Raw genomic sequence first — 25,613 nt, forward strand, 5'->3', positions numbered from 1 at the left:
TGGCCCCATCTACCCATTAAGGTGGCCCCATGCATAAACTTCTTAGGTATGGCGTTCAACACAAAACAAATAATAAATAAATCAACGAAACCTCTACCGTACACATGGGTTTCCACCAAAACTATCTTCACCGACAAAAACAGTATGGTTTACACAACGTCAATTTATGACTGACTTCAGTTGTATAAATGTGGACATGTATTGATTATAATCTATTTCATTTAGCTAGTCGCCTATATTCAGCTCTCTTTAAAATCAGTAATACTCGCTACCAAAATTGCTTTTAGTCAGTGACACGTAACAACATAAGCTCTACACATGGATATGTTTGAAGTTCATATTATTGCAAGGAAAATGAAGAAAAAGAACACTTTTCTAATTCATAATGTTAAAGTCCATAAGCTCGGTCGACGGCAAAAAACCCCATTACCTCCGATGACGTCATAATTAATAAAAAAATAAGTGGCATGCTGGATACTGGGCGGAATCAACGTGTTTGGCGGAGGGCGACACCAGCCATCTGAACTGCTATAGACTTAACTGTAAACCCTGTTGCTAACACTGCCATATTTGATTGATTTATTTATTTATTTGATTGGTGTTTTACGCCGTAATCAAGAATATCTCACTTATACGACGGCGGACAGTATTATGGTGGGAAGAAACCGGGCAGAGCCCGAGGGAAACCCACGACCATCCGCAGGTTGCTGTCAGACCTTCCCACGTACGGCCGGAGAGGAAACCAGCATAAGCTGGACTTGAACTCACAGCGACCGCATTGGTGAGAGACTCCTGGGTCATAACGCTGCGCTAGCGCGCTAACCAACTGAGCCACGGAGGCCCCTCTGCCATATTTGAAATTGCTTACAATTTCTTATGGTATAATCTTAACAATGAATTTTATTTTATTTGTCTGTATGATCTCACGGCGCTTTGGATTTGGCTAGGATGTTAGGATATTAAACCATGTAGTCTATTCGTAAAGACAGTAGAGTAGGCTATGTTAGTGTGCAGTGTGTTTTAACCGCTTGATGGTGCAGCCATAGTAAAACAAATTACTCTCCACGCCCATTGTCCAGCATACAACTTGTTTTTACATAATTACGACCTCACCCGAGGCAATTAGTTTTTGATGTCGAAACTACTCTTACGGAGTTTGACATTATGAATTAGGAAAAGCCTTCTAACTCCAATTTCTTTGAAATAATATGAACATCCAACGTATCAATGTGTAGAGCTTGGCTTGTTACTTGTTACTGATTGATTTGTTTTTGATTAGTGTTTTACGCCGTACTCAAGAATATTTCACTTATACGACGGCGGCCAGCATTATGGTGGGAGGAAACCGAGCAGAGCCCGGGTGAAACCCACGACCATCCCACGTACGGCCGGAGAGGAAGCTAGCATGAGCTGGACTTGAGCTCACAGCGACCGCATTGGTGACTTGTTACTGGTTTATGATTTTACAGACAGCTGAATATAGGCGATTTTCTAACAGAAGAAGACAATACTACACAAGTTACATGCATTATGCTTGAGTATGGGAGAAAGCAACAATCAAATAAATAATTAAATACATGCATTGTGGAAGAATGTTTGCGACACATATGATCTTACTTTTCGATGTTTATTGTCAAGACTCCTCACTAAGTCAAAGTGCCCTTGTCGGGCAAACCAGCGGACCATCTTCACCCTATGTGTCGTCTACCGGTGCACGATTTACCTGATGTAAAAAAACAGATAAAGAATATTTAGTTAATTGTTCAATTTTCATTTTACAGCGCACTGATTAATTTATTTATTTATTTCATTGGTGTTTTACCCCGTACTCAAAAATATTTCACTTATACGATGGTGGCCAGAATTACGGTGGGAGAAACCTGGGCAGAGCCCGGGGGAAACCGACGACCATCCGCAGGTTGCTGAAAGATCTTCCTGCTTACGGCCGGAGAGGAAGCCAGCAGGAGCTGGACTTGAACTCACAGCGACCGCATTGGTGAGAGGCATCTGGATCATAACGCTGCGCTAGGGCGCTAAGCAAGTGAGCCACGGAAGTCCCCCGCACTGAGTAATATTTCAAATGTAGCACTATACTTTGAGACGGTAATTTATCCTCCCAATATCCATATAAGGAATGAATGCTTGAATGATTTTATTTTTTACTCATTTGATTGGTGGTTTACGCCGTACTCAAGAATATTTCACTTGCTGCGGCCAGCATTATGGTGTGAGGAAACCCGACAGAACCCTTGGGATACCTACGATCATCACAGGTTGCTGACAGACCTACTGCTTGAATAAATGAATGAATGAATGATTATGGTTTAACGCCACTTCCGTAATATTCCAGCCATATGCTGGTGATCATATATGGATCAGAGTTCAAATCCCCGTTTGACACACAACATCAATCATTACATATCGCTTACGGTTGATATGATCTTTCATAGGGACGGGTTCACTATTCGCACCAATCTAAAACCGACCATCGTCCCTTTGTAGGCAGGGACAGGCGTATGAGTGAAACAGCTCACTCCACCAACAACCGCAATTAATTCGCTCGAAAGATCGAGGCTTCTGTGGCTGAATCTGGATTCGAACCCTGGACCGCAATGATGAGAGCGAGTCATCTTCTTGCATGAAGAGCCCATTAAATGATGCAGTCAACGGGTAATACGAACATTTAGAAACAAGATTAATACTGCTGCGTGGGCTTGCTGTACATATCTCCTTCCTTAATGTTGTCAGAATACAGAAAAAGAAATACTAGCTCAAATCCATCTGATGTCAATTTGTCATCGGAAGGACCAAAAGAGGCAGGCGGATAGATCCCGGAAGTATATGCATTCATATACAGGCTCTTGAGCAGATATTATAGCAGGTCTGTTTATTAAAAATGCATTAAAATATCAAGCTCGTATTTCGTTACACCCGGGTGCCTTCTCGCCTCTCGCGAACAGAGGCAATATGCAGAGCGGCATTGCCCGCAGTTGTGGTAGGCTCGTGTATTACAGAAGTACACCGTGACCTGTGAACTGTGGAAAGATTTCTAACTATTCCTGAGACATATAGACCGTTACCGCGATCGCATCCGTTTACCAGAAATCTAGAAATAGGTCAAGCAATCACGAGAATAATAACATACAACAACAGCACTCACTGACCCCTGGGACACATTGAGCCTGGATTTACACACACACACACACACATGTACTGTATATATATATATATATATATATATATATATATATATATATATATATATATACGTCTTCAATTTTCTGTTTAGTTACGTGTTAATTATTAAAGAGGCTATTTGTACCAGTGATTGTGGCAAAAAGTCAATCAGCGCAGATTCAACCGATTTAATAATTACTTTTAAAAAATATCAGCCTCCTTTGAGCACCTCGCATACATACAGGGTGGCAATTGTGTAGAATCGGTAATTAGGGTTCCTAAAATGTATAACCCTGGTCGCGTTATATTTTTTTCAAACTTAAACCTGTTGGAATAATTTCAACATTATCGGTATAAATGGTACACGTATACGAGTATGATATTTTCTGGAAGACAATAATTTCAGCAATTCTTGGTAAATATAAACAATTTGATTTGATTACAGAATCTGGATTTTTTGTCGAAAATATAACATCTTTAAACGTCCAGTGTCACTGAATACACAAGTGTCTTAACCATTTTAGTCTGGAACTTGTTTTGGACCGAAGTTCCGATTTAATCATTAGTATTCTTAAAAACTTTTTGCTAACTTGAATGCCAAAACTTGGTGGAAACTGTACAACTCCAGCGCAGAGTCAGCTATCAAAAAAATCGACAATATCGCCGAATGGAAACTAAACAAATCTATGCCATAACCCATATTCACAATACGCCGGGATTACCGAATGCTACAAATCAAATGGAATTGAGTGTGTCGTATATTTTCAATTTATTAATTGAATTGTCGAGTCCATAAGACAAGTCGCTCAACGCGACAGCCTCTTAACAGAGTTTTTCGTATGCTTTAAGTCGGCTGGTTTAATTCTACGAGCCGACACGACACATCGTACCGTGTGAGCGTAGCTTTACGTCACGAATGCAACAACAAGAACGCAAGAACGCAGCAGATTCCATTGTTCAGAGGGCGGCATGAATGAACCTTATTGCACATGGCCAATTAAAATACACATTTTAAGAAGGGTATAACCAATGAATCCATGGGAGAAAACTACTAGTCACAAATCACATGATTGTGTTCAGCTGGTGCTATACCAGCGCATTTTGTCTCGAAAGGATTTCCCAGAAATGTACAGGTGACTACTGGTTTCTTACACCATATGACTGACATTCCTGTAAATTGGATGGGATGTGTCCGTCTCAACAGTTATAACCACAAAAGGCAGTGTACTAGTGTCGCAACCAAGATGACCTCTGCTTATCAGATGACCTTTGGTAATCCTAGTCAGAGAAATGTTCACTTCCGGAGTATTATATCTGTGGCTGACCACCAACTTACGGACCCAGAACAAGAGTAGTTTTGGCATTTTCGGTACATGAAAAGGTCGTAAAAATTGGAGTAATTATGTGTTTTAACATTTAAGCGTTGACATTACCATTGTGTACGTTTATCGGGTTATCAACGAAGAAAATGAAACCCATGTATATACCAAGGTCCAAATATACATTTTTGAGTTCTACTTGTCATTTTACATGTTGTGCCTTCAATTTCTTTCAGGTACATTTTAGAACAAAAAAAAAATTCCCCTTGATGGTGTGGCTTCGTTTGTTTTTAATTCCTTGGATTATGAAGGTTAATAAATACAGCGAGTCTGATGCCTTTAGTTACCAAGGCAACTATGACTGATCGGTGGCCGTCCCCTAAATAGTCTGATTAAAATACACGCTGATGACGTGCAAAATTTATAACTTTCTCATCTCAGGCTGATTATTAACAGCTGAATAAACTTATGAACCTGCGAGTTGGGCAAACCTAATTGTCAACAAAGGCCTACTTCATGTGTCGGTGTCAAGGGCGAAATGGGAACGAATACGAAGATACACGAAGATACCCGAGATCACACGATGTGTCTATTTTAGGAATAGGTCAGTGCACTTTAAGACAGGGAGCTGATGACTACATTAATGAATGACTTCAGGTTGTCGACAAAGGCTAAGAGCTAATTAATATGCCGCTGAAGTTTTTATACTTGGCCTATATTTGTTTTCTTTACACGAAATGTTTGTTATTTTCTTGGTGTAAACCTTACTCAGTTGCAGCCAAGCTATTTTTTATCGTTGTTTCAGTGTAAAGAAACATGTGCTTCATGTTTTCAAAATATTGATGAATTACAAAGTACATGTATAGTATGAAATTCGATCACTCCTTTCCTAAGAAGTAATATAGTTTGGAATATAACATTAAACACATAGGCCTATATACAAGTATGTGCTTAATAGCACGTATCCTTTCAAAACCACTTCAGCTCATTGAAAGGCAAAAGCTTACATTCTTTATTTGCTTAAAGTCTTGTCAGAAAACATCAAGTTTACATTTGGTTAAACTGAAGAATTTATTAAGTAAGATGCGCATACGAAATTTGTATTTTATACGTCGGTAAATCACAACGACCGAAGTAGCTGCATATATCTTTCAGATTAGGCGTATGCATGAAGTAAGTTAAAATGGTAGCTGTCATTTAGAAAGTGGGCTTTAAATAACAATATTATCGCCACTAGGAATTATGTGTACATTTTCTGATCAACAAGGAGTAATGCTTGTTAGTGGTAAAATCTACCCGTCAGCTACCTTCCATTTTTGTGGAAGGCCTGTTGGTTGAGTGGTCTAGACGCTGAAACATACTGCCGGTGACTTGGTTCCTAACATGCACAGAGGTCCCTGGTTCAAAACTCGATCTGAGCCAGTTTAGGGTACTAAACTCCGTGATGTATCCAGAAATTATGTTTCCTAAAAACCATAATACTGTTACAGGAAATAACATATTTTTGCAAAGTAAGCCCGAAATAAACTTACATAAAAACAAATCTGTTTGCTTCTTTTGTTTTGGCGACATACTTTAAAACATGAACTACACAAAACTCGTCGACATCGAGTTTTAAACAACGCCAGACTCATTGGGTCCACGGCGAAAAGGCAGCAAATGAGAGAAACCGGAAACACTGTCGCAACCTATGATCAAAATAATACTTACATGTACATCTGAATTCTCTTTATCTATAGTATGATTGACAAAAGCTGATTTTAGGTAGGCAATAGAACTTTAGTTCAAAGGTCAACTTGTCTGGTGGAGACAGTCAAGGGAGTGTGTAACGTGAATGACGTACATGTAATGTAGGCTGTACGTTCACTACAGTAGACATTGTCATATTTAGATCACTACCAAAACTACGACAGGGTAAGGGATAATAACGCAGGTGGATTCGGCTTTGTTGCCAGTCATGGGCAATGAGATCAAAGTAATGCCGTGTCACATTACATTATCCAATGGTTCTTTTTTTTTTTTTTCATTTACGACATCATCCGAGACTTCAACCGGGGTTCACTGCGAAGTTCCAAAAAGTCTTCTAATTGCATTTTCTTTGCAGTCATGTGGATATTATGTACGTTCAACATACACATTGATGTATAGGGCTCATGGTGGTGTTATGTTGGACAGACGAAATGCAATGCTCACGTGCTAAGTACGAATGATTTTACATATAGCCTGGCTAAATACAGGTCACTTGCAAGTTAAAAGAAACAGACTACAGCATAACAATCCCGTTAATTCCATTCGACTACAAAATGAAGTCATGTACAGCGTGCCTTACCTTCAGAACTGGTTGTGTCCTATCGTCTCACTCGAATCATACACAGCTGATATATAGTGCGGCACAGTTAACTGTGGCCTATAAGTGTTAAAGCTTTATGTACACAATAGCCCTCCACTCACGGGTTTTCCCGACAGGATGTTGTTCCTAAAAATAGTCTCTTTATTCTGACGGTAGCTATCGCTGAGGGCCCTGTATACTCCTCACAGCGCATAGGCCCCTCTGTCACCACTGGCAAACTGTGTATACCAACGTTACAAGGTCACTGAATCTGATATTAAGGAAGATTCATTTCCTTTTATCTAAAGCATTGTACGACATTAGGTTTACTCTTGAATGTTGCGGAAGGTCCGCCGGAGAACTTTAGTGAGGCTAAGACTAAACTATCGCACGGGGTCAACAGGTCTGGCTCTCCTCCTACAGGCAGGGATGAAAAGTCAATCGAAAGTGCAGGGCAGGCACTGTGAGGAGAATGCGGGTCGTGAAATAATTTGGGTTTCCCCATCTCCATCGTACAAACATTTAGCACAGGGTAATTCCTTAATCCAGAACTACAGACAAAAGACCTACAAAACGTCAATGAACAGTCCAGAATCTACTGGAAAATATCTCTATATACCCCCATGTTTTGTTCAAAATTCAGTCCCTGCATGGTTGTATCATACATGGACATAGGCGATAAATATAGGCCAATTTCATCCCGTGTTCCGCATGTTACAGAAGATTATATCACATGTTATCCGATCCCTGAACACGAGGCAGAGGGAACAAGTTTTGTCACATATAGCTTCATAATAACATAACTGTTATGCCATAGTTATACATAACTGCTACATGCTCATTTCCAATTACTGTAATTAAATTCAAAATTGTCTAATTACGTGACTTGATATATTTTGCACTCGATATCAACTGTAGCAACTGTATTTCCTTGTATAAATCACATTTTAATCACCGTACCCTATGTAATGCAATGGGTGCATATGCACAAATGCTTATGGGTTAACACTGGCTTATGGGACTGAAAAGCGTTTCATGTATCCTTATGTCAAAACTTGCTCCGTACAACCGTAATCCTTTATTAAACTGTCCATTGTTACATACCGGTTCCAGACAATATATGATGCCTTGTTCTACTAATTTGTTTAAGATTTCGTTTGTTGACGGTGTTTCCTTGTATATATTGAGCACAAGAAATAGTGTGTATGTGCAAGAGATAAACCATAAACCACTAGCCTCAAACACACAGCGTAGAGCAGAGATAAAGAAGAAGGCGTGACTTACACGAAGCACACTGCGTAGAAATGAACAATAATAATAAAAGCTTGTAACAATCCATGAATGAATCAATAATAAAAAATGCAATACCTGATACTAGAAGTTTCTAGGAGATGTACACTACACTTTTCTAAGTTGCTTTCTAGTTTTGTGATTAATTTTTATCCGCATATTTCCATGTGCTTTGAGTTGTGGAAATAAGGGGCAATAATGTACCAGCATCAGAAAAAAAGGAATTAACAAAATCATGGAAAAATGTAATATTTGAGACTAACAGTTGGGATTTGCATGCGTATCATTCACACCCCTAGCCTGGGTATACTCAAAAAGTTAATCTGTTAATTTTAACAGAAAGTCTGTTGTCTGAGTGATGCTAGAAAGTATTGCCATTGCAGCAGTTTGTTCTGTTAAATATAACACACATAATATATAAATTCAACATAAAGATTCCATTCAACTAACAAGATATTACTTTGAATATGACAGAATATTATGTTATAATAACAGAATACATTCTAGCATCTCTCAGACAACCAGACCTTCTTTCAAAATTAACATATTAATTTTTTTAGTGTATGTTCAAGTTTATGTAAATACAAACTTATATTTATTGATTTATTTGATTGGAATTTTACCCTGAACTGAAGGATTTTCACTTATCCATATGTCCTAGTGAAAACATCCATCAAACAACACATCTCAAATACAGGCATCACGAGATTTCTGGAACATTTTGCCGGTCATATGAATTAAACCAAAGGGCTTTCAGATTGCTACGTAATATTATAAAATCACTTCGTTTTGAAATGCGATTTACATATTCTGAAGTATATTTACATGTACAGTTATAAAGGAAAACACGTCAATATAGAGATTATAGGCCTAAAGGTATATATACCTGAAGATGTACTCTCCACGCTTGGGTGACTCGAGACAGACATCAGCCAATGTTTGTTCTGAGCTGAGACACTCTCCCGGTCAGGCCACCATAAACAGCTTTCTGCAGCGTACAACTAACTATACGTGCGTGCCACCAAGCATGCTTTTATATCAAATACTAAGCAATATTAAATATCAGCTGCTGAACTGGCCACCAACTAGGAAAGCCGATATAATGTAGGCCAAACCTCGACTGGGGGATAGGAAATCCTGCCTTTTGGGTTTTCTTTTCAGAGTAATTCCGACGAATCCCCGCGGAGTCACGGGCCGTGGGTTCAACTGTCCCGCTAGCCGAGTCTCCGGCAGACCAACGTCAGAACGACTGTACGGATGCTGATCACATAGGTTGTTACAATCAGTACAGTGTTGGGATGACTACATAACTCCCACCACTGAGCCCACGTACTCGCTGATAAACTCCGGTGGGTGCAAGTATACACAGCAGCTGTATGTACACACACACATTAATGCATAGAGGAAAGAATGAATGCAGGGCGTTTGCTTCTATTTTCACGCTGTGTGTAGTTTGGCACTGAGGCTCTCGTGGGGGTAGACTCGCGGGTGGTATGCGATAATTTTTCTTGTGTAACATGGTGATAGGTCCATGCTGAACTGACCGTCGTCCTCTTACAATGCATAAATAATTTGTTATCATTTTGTTCACAGATTGTCACCCGAAAGGCAGAAATGAACAGTATGCAGAGAAATCGAGCGATCTACTCTAAAATCGTTATGCATATTAAAAAATCTTTCACTGTTTGGGGGGGGGGGGGGCAAAATGTACAGTACAGTTTTTTTAAGACCCCAGCGGACACTTTGGAAATTAAATAGCTTGCAGTGGTGACGTCAACGATGGTCTAAATTAGAAACAAACAAAATCATTGAGTGACCACAGTTCTCTAGTCACACCCAGGCGATCATGTGATCGTCTGGCGGCGCGCGCGTGCGCTGTTGCCCATTGACACCGAGACAAGCAGAACCACCTGCACGTTAGGAGCACTGTTTGCACACAATCACACAGCTGGTTCCTATACCCATACGACAAACCTCTGCCAGTTTGAAAATTAATTTGCAGTGAAACTTTCGGGGGTAATTCAGTTGTTTTCTCAGTATACACGTATATTCATTAAAGAAAGAGGCTGTCTTCAGCTGTTTCCGTGATTTCAGAAAAAAAACTTTTCAAGAAAATTTTTTTTTGTCGACCTGTGACAATAAATGCTGAGTACAATTTGAATAAACTTTTGTCGCAAAAGTAAAGCAAAAACAGATGTGCCGAAAATCAAAGCGTATATCATGGTCTTTATGGCTGCTTTTGGGGACAAATATTAATGGGATCTTAATATGAACTAAGTAGTTTTAAATGACATGCACAATGCGTTTTCAATTTCTGTTAAATATCAGGCGCACCTTGTATTGGTGTGCATCGGTACGCAGTATTGCAGAAATGATTATATTCAAACATATACATGTCTCCTCATACAAGTCTGCATCAGCCCAGATTGAGATCAGGGAAAACGCGCATATACATAAATTATAAAGCCTGGGAATCCTCAGGCCCAGTGTGGGTAAATGGACAGGAAGGGAAGGGGGCGGGAGCGACAGTTGAAACCCCGCTGGCTGGGCACTCAATGGGCTCCAAAGTTCTCTGATGTTGAAACATTGTTTTGTGAACCTGTCAATCTCGGCGTAGTCGCTGAAGGTCAGAGTCCACGAAATATCCCGGTCAATGGCGTTTTACTTGTGCTCCTGTTCACATCTACCGTCTGTCAGTTTATTCCATCAGTAAATGTAACATATTTGTCAAAACAAAACTTTACTTCTGTCGTCGGTTCAAATTCATGTGTGTTCATGATTATGGACACAGCATTCAAGTAGTCAACACCATGTTTCGACCAAACTCAGGCTCTGTCAGTCACTTCATGCTTTGACTACATGTGCATGTGTATGTCCATGCATGCTGGATGTGGTCCGCCAATATATTGTTAAGAATTATGGAGCCGGAAACGATCTTTTAATTTAATCACTATAGCCACTGTGGGTCATTTGATAATCTGTCAAAGTACACTGACTGTCTGGGGCACTCTGTATATAACCACCTTTGTGTCTGTTTTCACTAGGACATATGGCTTCATGACAAAAAGGGCTGATTCACAACAGAGCACTAGGCTATTCACCGTTGATAGAACTAATTACATAAGACAATGTTCAAGGAAGAGGGACTGGTTATATAATATAGCAGTCCCTTGTTTTCAGCCTGGCCCTTCAAAGCTGTGAACTTGGTCGAAGCAATGGTTTGTGTGTAGATTTACATCCTTTAACATAGGTGGAGTCAAGAAATAATAAAGTTTATTTTATGTGTTTCCTATTTTTCATCATGTCGATGTATCTCTGTTGTCCTTTAGAGTTTATATACAATTTAGGCTTTAATCTTGAGTACTATGGACACACTGTTGAAGCATAATACTACAATGCACAGCAATCACTTCTCAACAACGTTTGACTCACTCTAAATCTCTTCCCAACAACGTTTGACTCACTTTAAAAAACAATATAGGCATACTAGATGTGAGTGCGCTTGTATATCCACGTACACATTACTGCATTCATACTTTTTGTACTACACGATCGTACAGTATGTGCTACACGATTGTGCAGTATGTGCTACACGATCGTGCAGTACGTGCTACACGATTGTGCAGTATGTGCTACACGATTGTGCAGTATGTGCTACACGATTGTGCAGTATGTGCTACACGACTGTGCAGTATGTGCTACACGATCGTGCAGTATGTATTCTGTTTTGTGTCATAAACTCGCAATCTTGCCTCATGTCAAATGTTAAAAGTTCAGCCTGTAACCTCAAAATTATAATAGGTCAAACTACTTTCAGTTGGAAGCTACAAGTTACCGGTCATAGCTTGTAACTTCTAACTGAAGGTCTCTGTTGTCTATTCTTTGACGTCTGGATAGATAGTTTGTGGTCTCGTACAGAGACAGGACTGATAGCAACTGTAACGAGGAATTCGACTAGGATTAATAGTTCAGTTTCCAACCACAAATTTCGTGCCTATTCACAGCAGTGCAACAACAAAAAACAACAACCAGAAAAAAAACGCATGATAAAATCCGATTTCCGATGTTGCTTTAATAAGTACCAGACTGCAAAAAGAATGTGTTTTACCATTTATTTTCTAATTATCGTCGATTAAAACAGCCACATGATGCACACAGTACTGCAGACAAAAATGTCCAAAATCATGAACCATCCACTGGTGTGATGTTGGACATTTAACCATAAATGAAAAAAATCTTCATTCGTGAGTTTTCTGCCCAATATAAGACACAGGTGGTTTGGGGCAACTTGTATAACCCCCAGTGTTTCTGTTTTTACAGGAACTGATGGGTCAAGATAAAGATAGGGCCGTGAAGATACAGCAGCACGCATGGCTAGGCCTACTGACAGTCCATAAGCGACGGGACCAAACCTTGGTTACACAAGACAAGGGAAAATGTTGAGGGACTGGCTATGTGAAAGTCCCTTGTTTTCAGTCTAGCCTTGAAAAGCTATTGAAGCTACGGACTGACACTCAGGTTAGGCTATATGTTGTATGTGGGCTTACATCCTTTTATATAGATGCATTCACGAAATAATAAAATTTATATCAAGTGTTTCCAATTTGTCATGTGTTAGTTTGCCTCACAAAGACAGGACAAACTTCATGCCGATTCACAGCAATGCAGCAAAAAATGGATGATAACATTTGTGAATATGAAAATATTTGAACGGTTATTAAAGTGCGCAATAAAACTGGATGTTACCATTTATTTTGTAGTTATTGTCAACAAAAACAGCTTTATGTACATTGATGTACACCGCAGTGTAGAGAAAAAAGCCCAAAAGTTGGAATCATCCACTGATGTGATGTTGGACATTTAACCCTTAAATGAAAAAGAAAATAAATAAACAAATCCTTTATAAACTAAAAAATGACTGACCAATACAAAAAAGAGCAACAGTATCAAACTTTATCAAACCCTCACTGCTGTGGACATGTACACCCAGACATGGCGGTTGTGTTCAAATCACTGATCACAGAATGGCCTGGAGGCATTTTACGCATGAAACGATGCTTTATTGGGTTATTATTACAGAATTATTACAAAGTGTGGCAACTGGAAGGGGATATGTTAAGGCGTAGAGGTGAAGTGAAGCCGCTACCTGTCCCACACCGTTTAGCCCAATGCACTGGTCCCTGACTGTATGTTGAGCAGCCATGAATCTGGGGTATTTAAATATTTCTCAACCAACAGTCAGTGTACTCGAACTAGCAGATAGGGTGGTCTATGCATTATTCCATGTCACTAAGGAAACTCTCGGTTGGTTAGCGCGATAGCACAGCGTAATGACCCAGGAGCCCCTCACCAATGCGGTTGCCGTGAGTCCAAGTCCAGCTCATGCTGGCTCCGTCTCCGGCCGTAAGTGAGAAGGTCTGTCAGCAATCTGCAGATGGTCGTGGGTTTCCTCCCACTATAATGCTGGCCGCCATCGTATAAGTGAAATATTCTTGAGTACGACGTAAAACACCAAATAAATAAATAAATACCAAGCAAACTATAAATATTTGCGAAAAAGGTACAGTGCAGGTGAAGTGAAAACAAAAATCCACTACGTCGTAAATAAAAGTGTAAGTTCCGGTTTCCTCCAAGTTTCCTTTTATTAGTCTCCCATCATATTGTGATGGTATCAGACTACAGTTAATATTCCATTTACACACACATGTCAACGTTCAGTCCCTAAATCTGCAAAACCCCAAGACGCTTAGCCTGTTGTTAACGAGCTTGTGAGATAAATTGTTTATTTTAAGGATTGGAATGCATGACCTCTCTGGCACAAACGGTTCCCGATCGTGCGAGGTTGACCACAGTAATGCAGACTTTTTATCCAATTTCCAAATGTGTTTATGAGTCCAAACTTCCACTCATGACCACAAAAAGACACCTGGCAGTAAAACTTCAACGCTTGTCTCACAAAACAACATACAAAAGCAGAAGGTCATTTAAAAGAAATCCTCAGAATTAGTGCCTAAGGATAGCTGGAACTATGTGCTGTCCCGCATTAGGACATCTTAGTTGTAGCCAGTGCATGTATAACTGCATTTGTTTTCCAAGGGAGACTACTCTCAGGGACATATTTCCATTCAGTTTTTCTGATCGTTTTGCAAATCTTCACGACCATAAGGCTAAAAAGCCCCCAATATGGCGTTTTATCAAAAACATTAAATCATTCTTCGTTTAAAAGAAATCTTGAATGAATGAATGTTTGAGGTTTAACGTCGTAATTTTCAGTCTCTTGTGGCAGGGCGAGTTCATGCCACCAAAATGTTGCCGCCACCCAGATAACACACGGACATCCAAATATCGCCTATACCGTCGATTTAAAGTCGCAAGCGATTAATGGTCCCGTCACCAACATCTTACTGTTGTCAAAATACCTGAGTATTACAGGATATCCAATTTCCATCCCATAAATGACGTCCAACTGACGACAACTGACTAACAAAAACTGCACGTCCTTTTAGTGCCCCGCTCAAGACGTCCCAGTCGAGACGAAACACTGGCCACAAATGGACGTCCACAGACTGCCGCTGTCAGGAAGTCCACCCTACAACAAAAAAACACTGACTAAAAATGGACGTCCCTATACTGACCATGTCAAGACGTCCAGCCGGGCACAAAACACTGACCAAAATTGGACGTCCGTATACCGACCATATCTAAACTCCCAGCCGACGGTAAAACACTGATCACTAAAGGACGTCAATAGAATTCCCCCGTCAAGACCAGCCAACCACAAAACACTAATCACAAAACGACGTAGAACGTCCGCTTCGGGGTCGGTAGATCCAGGGTCAATCCGGGGTCGGATCACACCTAAGACCTTAAAAGAGGAAGTTGTAACTTCCTCCCTGGCATTCAGCATGAAAGGGATAGTGCAACGACTGATTGACCCGTATCAGTATACTGGCTCGGGCGGGGCGGCTTACTTGCCTTCGGTAAGGCGTCTCAGTGAATCAGCACTAGATAAAACAGCGGCGAAAATCCGTCCTGCAACAAGGAGGCACATCACATGCATTCTGAGGATTCCTTCGTCGTCATATGACTGAACAATTGTTGTTCGACGTTAAACTCCAAGCAATCACTCACTCAATCACGAAAGGACGTCTATAGACTGTCCCTGTAGACACGTCCAGTCGACCACAAAACACTGATCACAAAAGGACGTCTGTATGCTGACCGCCTCAGCACCTTGATCTTTACACTCGAATAACCATATGCTACCTCTGCCAGTGTTATGTAGAACGTTACAACGTCCCCGCGGCTGGAATGTGAAATTGTCAGCCACGCCCTGCTGACATTGTAATACCCGGTACATACTGGAGTAAACACACGACGTCAGGAAAAATGGCGATCATTTCTTTGTAGCGGCCAAGTATGTGAACCGGAAAATATGACACGGGCTGTTACTTTCTACTGACAAAGGGCAAAGGAATACATACCAGACTATCAGACAAATGTTCTAAATATACATTGAAAATGCCCATTCTTTGCGAGTCTGAGGGGTTGTTGAACATACTAAATTTCTCTTTAAAGCGTTGTGAATGACCAAATCTCCAAACCATCCATACCTACGTGTGCAAGTGTGTACATCCGGCCTTCGTTTATGTGACAAAACATTTGACACTGTCTGTGTGATGTCTTGATTTGAGATATATAAAAACAATATGTTCCGTCAAACTATGTCATTTCAGTACAGTTTTAAGGTAATGCACTGATCGTCTTAATTATATAGCTCTCAACCGGCGTGAGGTAATCAACTCTTAGTGACTTGTTCGCTTTGCTTGTTTAAATCAACACGCAGACTAAATGAGATGATCATACACGACTGCTAAATATACAAATCCTGTTAGAGCAAACTGCGCACGATTTAATGCATGCGTTTACAGATGCGTCAGAAACGATAACGAAATTACGATTGTTTTTAGGAGAAGCAACCCTGAACAGCGGTATAAGTTGCACAAATTCAAAATCATGATTGTAACGTTCTAGAAACAAGCCGTATTTACCAGCTTAATGATACTAGTTGAGTAGACAGAAATATTAAGCGGTTACCCCCCACCCCCACCACCCTCCAATTATTCACAGTCTAATTCGTATTAACCTTAGTCCATTTCAATAATATTTACGGTTGTTTTAGTCAGATAATTGAGTGAGTCAGAAAACTTTATTAATAAAGTTGACATCAGTATTATTTCTAAATTGTGCAATTTTCACGCAGGAAGCTGCTGTTTTGTGAAAACTGTACCATGCAGTTTTCACAAAACAGCAGCTTCAGTTTTCATACCTCGTAAGTTATATACCTTTCAGACTACTTTGAATGCCGGATCTTTATCAAATGTCTTAAGACTCATGTCAAAAATTCAAACACAGGTACAACTAAAATGTCACATAGCAGATCGTTGTCTCTGGAATCACGCTTGAAAGTAATAGCTCGACATGAGCAGGAGAAACATGCATGGAGTGAGTGAGTGAGTGCTTGGGGTTTAACGTCGTACTCAACAATTTTTCAGTCATATGACGACGAAGGAATCTTTAGGGTGCATGTACGTGTAACGTGCCTCCTTGCAGCAGGACGGATTTCCACCGCTCTTTTATTTAGTGCTGCTTCACTGAGATGACTTACCGAAGGCCATTAAGCTGCCCCGCCCGAGCCATTATACTGATACGGGTCAACCAGTCGTTGCACTATCCCCTTCATGCTGAACGCCTCTTTTAAAGTCTTAGGTGTGACTCGATCAAGGATTGATCCTGGATCTACCGGTCCTGAAGCGGACGCTCTACCAACTGTGCTATTCGGGCCGGTCCCATGCATGGAGTGTTACTACCTCTATGTTATTGACAATAAACGAGGTATAAAGCCAACACGAAGTACAATTACTTTTTTGATTTTTTTTTTTTTTTTTTTTGATTGGTGTTTTACGCCGTACTCAAGAATATTTCACTTATACGACGGCGGCCAGCATTATGGTGGGTGGAAACCGGGCAGAGCCCGGCGGAAACCCACGACCATCCGCAGGTTGCTGGCAGACCTTCCCACGTACGGCCGGAGAGGAAGCCAGCATGAGCTGGTCTTGAACTCACAGCGACCGCATTGGTGAGAGGCTTCTGGGTCACTACGCTGCGCTAGCGCGCTAACCGACTGAGCCACGGAGGCCCCAATTACTTTTTTGCGTTTGGCCAGTGTATTACTTATTATAAATTGAATGTGTATGTAAACATACGTTAGTATATGTATTTCGACATTCGACTAACTCCTTATATACTACTAACACTAAGAAAGAATTCTGTGCACGCTGCAGTCGATGATAAAGTCATCCAAGGACTGACGGACTGACGGCTGGGGCCTTCACGGTACATCTATGGTTGAAAGCCATTTTCACGAAAGCTGAGTAGATTTTCTCTACTTTTTCACGTTATGACACGTCATAAACTGTATATTATCAAATAAAATCCACACGTTCCATGTATCCGTTCATATCATTTATCATCACGGGACAAGTTCACGTACGATAGGCTCATTTTACGAAGAACAGCTGGGGCTATGCTGTTCCTGGGGCTTGCGTGGCTGAGGTGCTACGCGTGTCATCGCAGCGCAATGGCCTAAGAGCCTCTCACCAATGCGGTGACAATGAGATCAAACCCACCGTATGCTGGCTTCCCCTCCGACTGTAGGGGGGAAAATCGGTATTGATTGGTTGGTTTATTTATTTATTTATTTTCTTGATTGGTGTTTTCTCTGCAGCAGTCGACGGATCGTCGTGGGCTTTCCTCTGGCTCTGGCCGGTTTCGCCCTATCATAATGCTGGCCGCCGTCGTATAAGTGAAATATTCTTGAGTACGGCGTAAAATACCAATCAAGAAAATAAATACATAAACCAACCAATCAATACCGTCCCAGGATTTCCCAAATACTAGTATATTAAGAAGAAGTAGCTGAGCACATCCCTTCACAAGCAAAACCACAAATACAAATGAATAAATTCTCGTAACAAGCAATAATCTTTATTCAAAGCGTACAAAAATGTATTTTTACAAAAGTATAATATTTTTAAACTTTTCGGGGATGGGTTCAGTAGCAATCAGCATGTATCCTTGTTTTAGGTCCCTTCAGAAAAAGAGCATCCTAGAGGTAATATTTAGCCAATGCGGGTCTCAACAAAGATCTTTCAAAAATGTATGAAGGCTATAATTAATGAGGCTTCCAGCTCTATATCAAGGGCAGGTAATCTTCTGGCTGGGAACAGAGGTGCCCTCTACATACTTCAACAATAACATCAAATATAATCATTCATGATTAGTTTTATTCGTTACTGAAATCGCTTATATTATTATTCACATTAGTAGAGGGCAGACCTGTTCCTAAAGTTAAAAGATTTGCTTCCCTTTATTGTTTTCTCAAAACAAAAAACCATGGAAAATGTGGCTATGACATAACACAAAAAATTCACCACATATTTTCCCATCTGCAACTGAGAAAAATTGTAAAAATATTTCCCGATCAAAATATATATTTTTGTCCAACACTCATTAGGTACGACTGTTTTTTGGTAATTTATAACAAAATATATTTCATCAATTTATTTAACACTTTTAGCACGTAGGATGTTTGAAATTAATATCACGTTGACAAGAGCCATGACTTTAACGCGGCAACATTCAATCTAAGTGCCCACAAACATAGTTATTTCTGAAATCTGTTCCTCAAACAGTTAGAAGACGTTAACTGGTTTTTCGTTGTGTTACCAGTAAAAAGTGTAAGGCTTTGGAATGTAGTGAGACGTGACAACAATTCTGAAAATAAAGTGTCACACTTAAACACATAAAAGGCTGGGAGTGTGACCATATACCCGAAGTGCTTTGCAGAACACTTACAGCTGTTGCATGTGACACTCACATTTAAGTGTGTTTAAGGGTGTTAGGGTGTCAGAATGTCAGGATGTCAACGACAAGGAACGTCATAGTGTCAACGGCAAGGGATATCAGGATGATAGGGTGTCAACGACAAGGGATGTTCGGGTGTCAACGACAAGGGATGTCAAGGTGTCGACATCGATTACAGATTGGAACAACTACATCCGGTAAATGACATCTCACTGGGATTTGCTACCAGGATTGCAGTTAATCAACAAGTTAAACTAGCTAGTTCTGTTTTTATTTTATCGCAAACCACCCTATGTCGACGACAAATGGTGCCATCAACGACTGAGGATGCCGTGCGTGTCAACAGCTGATGGTGTCAACGACTGAGCAATAACAAACAGTAACAGAAACATTAAGGTAATGGTAAGGCATGGTAAGGTCTCATGGTAAGGCAAGCGTGTTATGTACATTGTGAAGGATCCTTGCATTTACAAGAAGCTATTTGCATTTCACCCACTACTTGGGATACAGCTAACTGAGTAAGATGAACCCACAAGGGACCATCTCTATTGTACCGTTCTACAGCTTTATCTCTGTGCATATAGTAAACGTTTGGAAACTAACTGGCAATTAAACGAAGGACACAGTTAGATTTGGCCCTTGCTTAACAGAAACCTGAGTTTTGTTTTAAACAAAAATATCTTGCATTTGTACTAATTAGAACTAATTAGCATCTTCAAATTATTACCACTCATTGTGTGCACATGAGCATTTGCTAGAGTATATAGCCAATGCATCATTCCCAGCCATTCTCTGTGGTATGGTATAACATACCCAATATTCTTGAGTTAAAACTAAGTCTTCCAGGAACAGATACATTCTTATTGCAACACCTGCGTTAGGTAAATGACACTATACTGGGATTCACTGCCGCCGATTGATAAAATGACTCCTTTTCATTGTGAAAGTCTAAGAATGTAGACACCTACCCAGAACAACTCTCCTTGGAGTACCTCAATTCTGGCTATTTCGTCATAATGAATTCATTTTCAAGGTTTGAAGGCACACTAAATGTCATCCAAATGGAATAAACGATTTTGTTCAACCTGAGTTTAACCCTATGTGGTTGTCGGTTTTCTGGATTACTTTTCTGTGTGAAAGTCTGAAAATGTACGGTCAGAACATGTAGAAAATATGTGACACATCTTTCATTCATACTATAGGGTTCCAGGCCTACAATGGGCACTTCTCCCCGACGCGAGATTGGGGATGAAACTCTCTGGTGACATTATTCAAAAGGTCTTTAAGTAATGAAACATTTCAACTCAATGTGACTTGCAGTACTAAGGCACCCATATAACCCATTGCATAGATTAAGTCTTACATTCTCGTTGATCGTTTTTGTCCTGTGGGTTCTTGATGCAAGTCCCCACAGATTCTGTCGTTGCATATATTTTCCTAGTTTATTAGCACCGCCGGAATTTCCTGTGCGTGTGTAAACCATGAACTGCAATGGAATGGTTTCTATCGTAACAAAATGGAATGCATGATACTAAGGTGACAAGGCAATTTTCTCTAAGAACACGACAAGACTTTTCGTTTTTTCCAATGCATTGTCTGTTTCACGTCCTCGGTATTTGTATCCTGCGGATGAATACTTTCTTTCAAAAATTCCGTGGAAGACGCCCTCTCTGAGGTCATATTCAGTCGGTTAATCCAATCGTAGGCACGGGGACCGAATTTAAAGCAGAGCTTCTTTGGGTAATCGCCATTCTTCGGTAATGGTCCAAAATAGCCAGCTTCTCTGGAAAATCTGTATCAAAAGACGACGTGTCACATTTTTACAACAGTGTCAAATACTCTAGATAAGTGGACACGGCATGTCAGGAGTCTGTTGAGGCCAGATCTAGGCTAAGGCAAGACAATTTGGGGGTCTCTCGCAAAATAACGCAACTAACATACGTGATTTTACGGTAGTAGATCGGATCGATTAGTTAGTTTACTAGAGCCACCACAGTTTCTCGATTAAACATGCGTGGACTGGCGAGACTCGTGAAACACCGATTCATATTATTAAAACTGAAATGTTATATAAAACATTAATAAAAGTTAAATAGAACGTTTTGGCAATGGGTCATACTGCAAGGAATCGATGCGATGAAACGGACATTCGTATACCAGCCTTTAACCAATAAGTTGCAAGTATAAATTCGCAAGGTCACTTCTCAAAACGACGTACATGCACAACACAAGACAAATACCAGACAACTAAGAAAGTATATAAAGTACTAAATTAAGACGGAATCATGCAAACAAGCGATCAACAGATTTCAATGATTCTAGGCGAATGAATGAAATTCGCACTTGTAAAATTAGCACTTGTAAAGCACTTGTAATGTTAATGTTGACTAAAATGTTGAAAATATACAACTCATTAGACAACATAGTCAGACAATGGTGTAACCTAGCACCATACAATGTAGAGTTAACAATTTAGAGTTTCACTATAGTTTTTGGAAGTTTTTCTAACGAGTAAAACTTATTTGAAACTTTGAATTCTACATTGGCCTTTCCTGACCATAATGTGACCAGTGACGTCATATCTGGTTTTAGGATGCATGTGTTCGCCGTATAGAGCATGAAACAAACTATTTAAAGCCAAAAAACCCAATAAATGTTGCATGAGTGATTCCGACTCGGTCCCAACCGACTATGGTAAAAAGCAATATTTTAAAAATATTTAACTCGGTTTGAAAATAAGATTACAAAAAAAAGAATTACTTTCCTGTATATTGTTAAATAGGTTTATTGTTTTCTTTGCCTTTAACCAAAATATTGCACGTAAATCACAACTTGCTTCAATATTTACCTAATAGCTCTACTCATTTTCTCATATGTCATACTCCTCTTGGTCCGTTTTTTCTGCCCCCAGAGGTGGGCCACTTCCTCCGACTTAGCGATACGAAACACGCCGTTCCGTTGGTCAATCCAGTGCACGTGGGTGGGGCAGTATTCCGCGCTTAGGAGCAAATCACGCAAGAACTCCCATAAATGGTACACTTTGGAAGCTGCAAGCAAAAAGATTCAAATTATTTAAGGAATGAATAAATGATTGAGTGTGGTGGGTGAAATTCAGCCTCTTGTCAATTTACCTCAGCTCGGGATTCTAACTGTTTCACGTACCACCATGGATTAAGCAGAATTAAGTAAAAAAAGGTGCTGTGATGCCCACTGCAATTTATTACACTCACAGTCTTGGCCGTTCATTAGGCTTAGAACTCAGTATTAGAGGATAGCCCCAGTACACGTCAAATGGATGTCAGTTTTGAAAGTTTGTATATTGTTGAGGTAGCATATTAAATATGTCAGTAATTAGTTTGAGGATGATTCCGCGGAACGAGTTTTGACTTGAAGCGAGACCTTGAAATTTCATTATACCGGTTGGTTTTGAATCCTTGCTTTTAATTGGAAATACATGACAAACGTTATATGAAAACAGATGTATCCCAAATTGAACTTCTTAGGCTGTAGACTGTGAATCATGTCGAAGTTTGAAAAAGTGAAATCACTGGGTTGTTGTGGTATTGTCTTGGTGGTTTACACAATTGTAAACTAAGTGGTCGTTGACCATGTGATTGTTTATTACATGTGTTGACAACACAGCATTTTTTTGAGTATTTCTACACCGGTAATGAAGAATAAATTGCAATTAACAACAGTGCATTTTGTTATGTAATTCTGCTCACGACATGGGACGTATAAGTGCTATATGATTTACCTAACTGAGGTAAACAGGTTGAGGTCACAGTCGTCGATCTAGTTTTTCTCTCCTTGCTGTTGTATTTTATACATCAGCAGTTGATATGAAAGAACTTAGTTGGTGGTGGAACTTTGGTGGTTTGTGCTATTACGCCATTTCGGGAAATTGATCTTGCGATTATTGACCTGGAACTTCCTTATCCGTTGACGGCTGGTATATAAATGTCTTTTTCGACGCGTAGAATCACACTGTGCAGTTGTGTGTAGCTTATCTTGACAACCCCTTTGTATTCATTGTATTCATTGTTCATTTACCAACTTAGCGATCGACCTTCAATCCACATTGCTCCGGCCGTACGTGGGAAGGTCTGTCAGCAACCTGCAGATGGTCGTGGGTTTCCCCGGGCTTTGGCCATTTTCTTTCACCAAAATGCTGGCCCCCGTCGTATAAGTGAAATATTCTTGAGTACGGCATAAAACACCAATCAAATAAAATAAATAAATAAATTCAATCCACACTGTAGGTGAATCAAAAATAGGACCGAACATATTTTATCCCTAAAATTTTATTATTTCTTGTATACTTTTAGATGAAGCACTCCAAACACCAAAGAATTTCGAACTATTATAAGAAACGTGATAAAAGTGTAGAACTTACGTTGACCCGGCCTCCTTCCTGGACGCCTATTTCCTCTGGCGGCTGAACTCCTCTCCCTGGAATTGTTGTTATAACAAATTTCAGAGTTAATAACAAGTGTGCCCTCCTCGCTGTTTGATTGCTCATCGGGCTCTCGCTTGATCTCCACCTTTACGGGAATTTCTTCACGTGATTTATTTTCCAGCTGAGATTCTTCTGCTTTCTCCAAAACCCGTTTCCTTTGTCGTTTGTTTCCGCCTTTATCCTTGAGCTTGCGCTTTGTTTTCCTATGTGTTGTTGTTTTGACGTTTGCTTCCACCATATGTTGCTGAGGTTGATTTTCCATTTCCGGTATGTATTCATTTTCTGTCAAGTGCAGACCATTTTCCGCAACTGCCAAGGGACATGGCTTCAGCTCTGAAAATACAGAGATACTAAATATGGAAAAGGTATACCGAGATCGCTTGATGCATGTAAACAGTATGCAATGGTTTTCAGTAGATCTTGTATGATATCCACAAGTACAAACTGTTAACCACACGGTCAAACGTTAAGACAGGTAATTTTAGTTTTGCTATTTTCCTTTCAATATTCCCCAGATCTTTCTTTTCAAAGAGGCCTTGGTTACAATAAGCGGTTCAAGGCTCTCGTGTGGGCGTTAGCTGAGTCGACTGTTTACTGAAGACCATTTGCCTGCCACCAATCTGTGTGTCACGCGTGACGAATTAAATAACTATCTATCGGGTTTAACAGCAAATAAATAAATAAAGAGATAAATATATAAAAAAATAAATTTAAAACAGGATTACAGGATAGTGTTCATGTGTGATACACGAACAGTGGCGAGACTATACGCGATATGAAACGTCAGCGGTATTAGACTATTCGGAGAAAAATCTTTTAATTCAAAGAAATCTAGAACAATGTAAAAAATATTATCTGACAACTGAGGTGTCAAATGCCAAAAGTGTTCGAGTGTTTTGTCAGGCGTCGGTGGTCTAGTGCCTTACACAGAATTAAGTTCAGCTAAATATTTGAATAACCTGTCGCCACATATGCGAAGTGAGATCTCCATACGAGCCTTTGTGATGGCGCCCCACGTGACAACGTGAATACTGCGTCACTGGTACTATCAAAAGATATTTGTTGGACTCAAAACCATGTTGACAAGTACTTTTGGATGTGTTTTTTACCCGCACACATTTATTTACTTTCCGTGTACTCACAATAATATCCTGTTTTGTCAGATAATGTGGTTCTTTAATAGTTGGAAGATAACAAAAAAAAAATCAGTCACTTATCACATCTAAGAATCAGGATGGGTGAATTAGAACATTGTGACAGAATATGTACTGCTGATAGTACTGGTGGCGGTCTACATTTTATGTAAATAGAGTTCTGTCGAGTTCACGCTTTCTTACACTGTAAGGTTATCTGAATTCGTCCGCAACACAATTCAATACAATGAATGCTGGCCGAGAAGTCGGTATAAGGTCAATTATATTTAGTATGGAATGGCCAAATTATTGCTAAAAACTTTCAAGAAAATATATATGTTGTCCTATGCTTATTTCGGGGTGTTTATATGCAGATATCGACATCATGTGTAAACCATAAATGAAGCAAACATATGAATCTATTTTATTTATTTGATTACTGTTTAACGCCATACTCAAGAAGTTTTCAATTATACGATGGAGGTCAGTTGAGGGATTGGAAGGAACCGGAGTGCACGGAATAAACAGCAGACTTTTGGCAGGTTTCTGATGAACTTTCCCACTGATATGGACATCACATTAATAGAAAGACAATTGAACAAACGGTCGTATGAGCCGTTCGGTCCTTGATGATGATAATGTATAATAATAATAAAGCCCGACAAGCAGTGAAAGCAGGGAAAATCTGAAATTCAAATGGCCTTTTCTAGACCGGATTTGAACGTCGTTTCCGAGTTATTGAAGACATTCGTCTTTAACAAATAGGCTAAGGGACTGGCCTGTTAGTAAATCCCCTTATCTCATTGTGCTTGGTGTTTATCAAGGAAATACGCAAACAATTGTAAATTAACAATCAGTCTTTGGTTTTATTCTAAAATTCTATTTATTTTGTGCCCTCAGCGTCAGTTGGTTTCTCTTCCTGTCGAAGTACATCAGCACTAATGGCACAGGCCTACGTGGCACACTAAACATTCGAGACA

General features: G+C 39.9%; 2 protein-coding genes across 4 annotated transcripts in view; both read right to left on the reverse strand.

Annotated features, from left to right (window-relative positions):
* Positions 1-9,291, reverse strand: part of LOC135480553 (transient receptor potential cation channel subfamily M member 6-like) — a 40,944-nt gene extending 31,653 nt beyond the window's left edge. For 2 of the 3 annotated variants that reach the window (XM_064760410.1, XM_064760408.1), the window contains exons 1-2: positions 9,002-9,291; positions 1,618-1,723 (exon numbers count right to left, since the gene is read on the reverse strand). In XM_064760410.1, coding sequence (XP_064616480.1) covers positions 1,618-1,686 — 69 coding nt within the window. In that variant the 5' untranslated portion in view covers positions 1,687-1,723; positions 9,002-9,291. Of the gene's footprint in view, positions 1-1,617; positions 1,724-6,825; positions 6,885-9,001 lie in introns of those variants that run through there. The other variant, XM_064760409.1, reaches the window with a different exon arrangement.
* An 8,845-nt stretch (positions 9,292-18,136) lies between these two features.
* The window catches only part of LOC135480091 (uncharacterized), an 81,989-nt gene continuing 74,512 nt past the window's right edge, over positions 18,137-25,613 (reverse strand). Inside the window, exons 4-6 of the mRNA XM_064759846.1 lie at positions 23,438-23,833; positions 21,890-22,088; positions 18,137-20,833 (exon numbers count right to left, since the gene is read on the reverse strand). Coding sequence (XP_064615916.1) covers positions 20,596-20,833; positions 21,890-22,088; positions 23,438-23,833 — 833 coding nt within the window. The 3' untranslated portion in view covers positions 18,137-20,595. The remainder of the gene's footprint in view (positions 20,834-21,889; positions 22,089-23,437; positions 23,834-25,613) is intronic.

Source organism: Liolophura sinensis, chromosome 13 (assembly GCF_032854445.1).
Source record: "Liolophura sinensis isolate JHLJ2023 chromosome 13, CUHK_Ljap_v2, whole genome shotgun sequence".
NCBI lineage: Eukaryota > Metazoa > Mollusca > Polyplacophora > Chitonida > Chitonidae > Liolophura > Liolophura sinensis.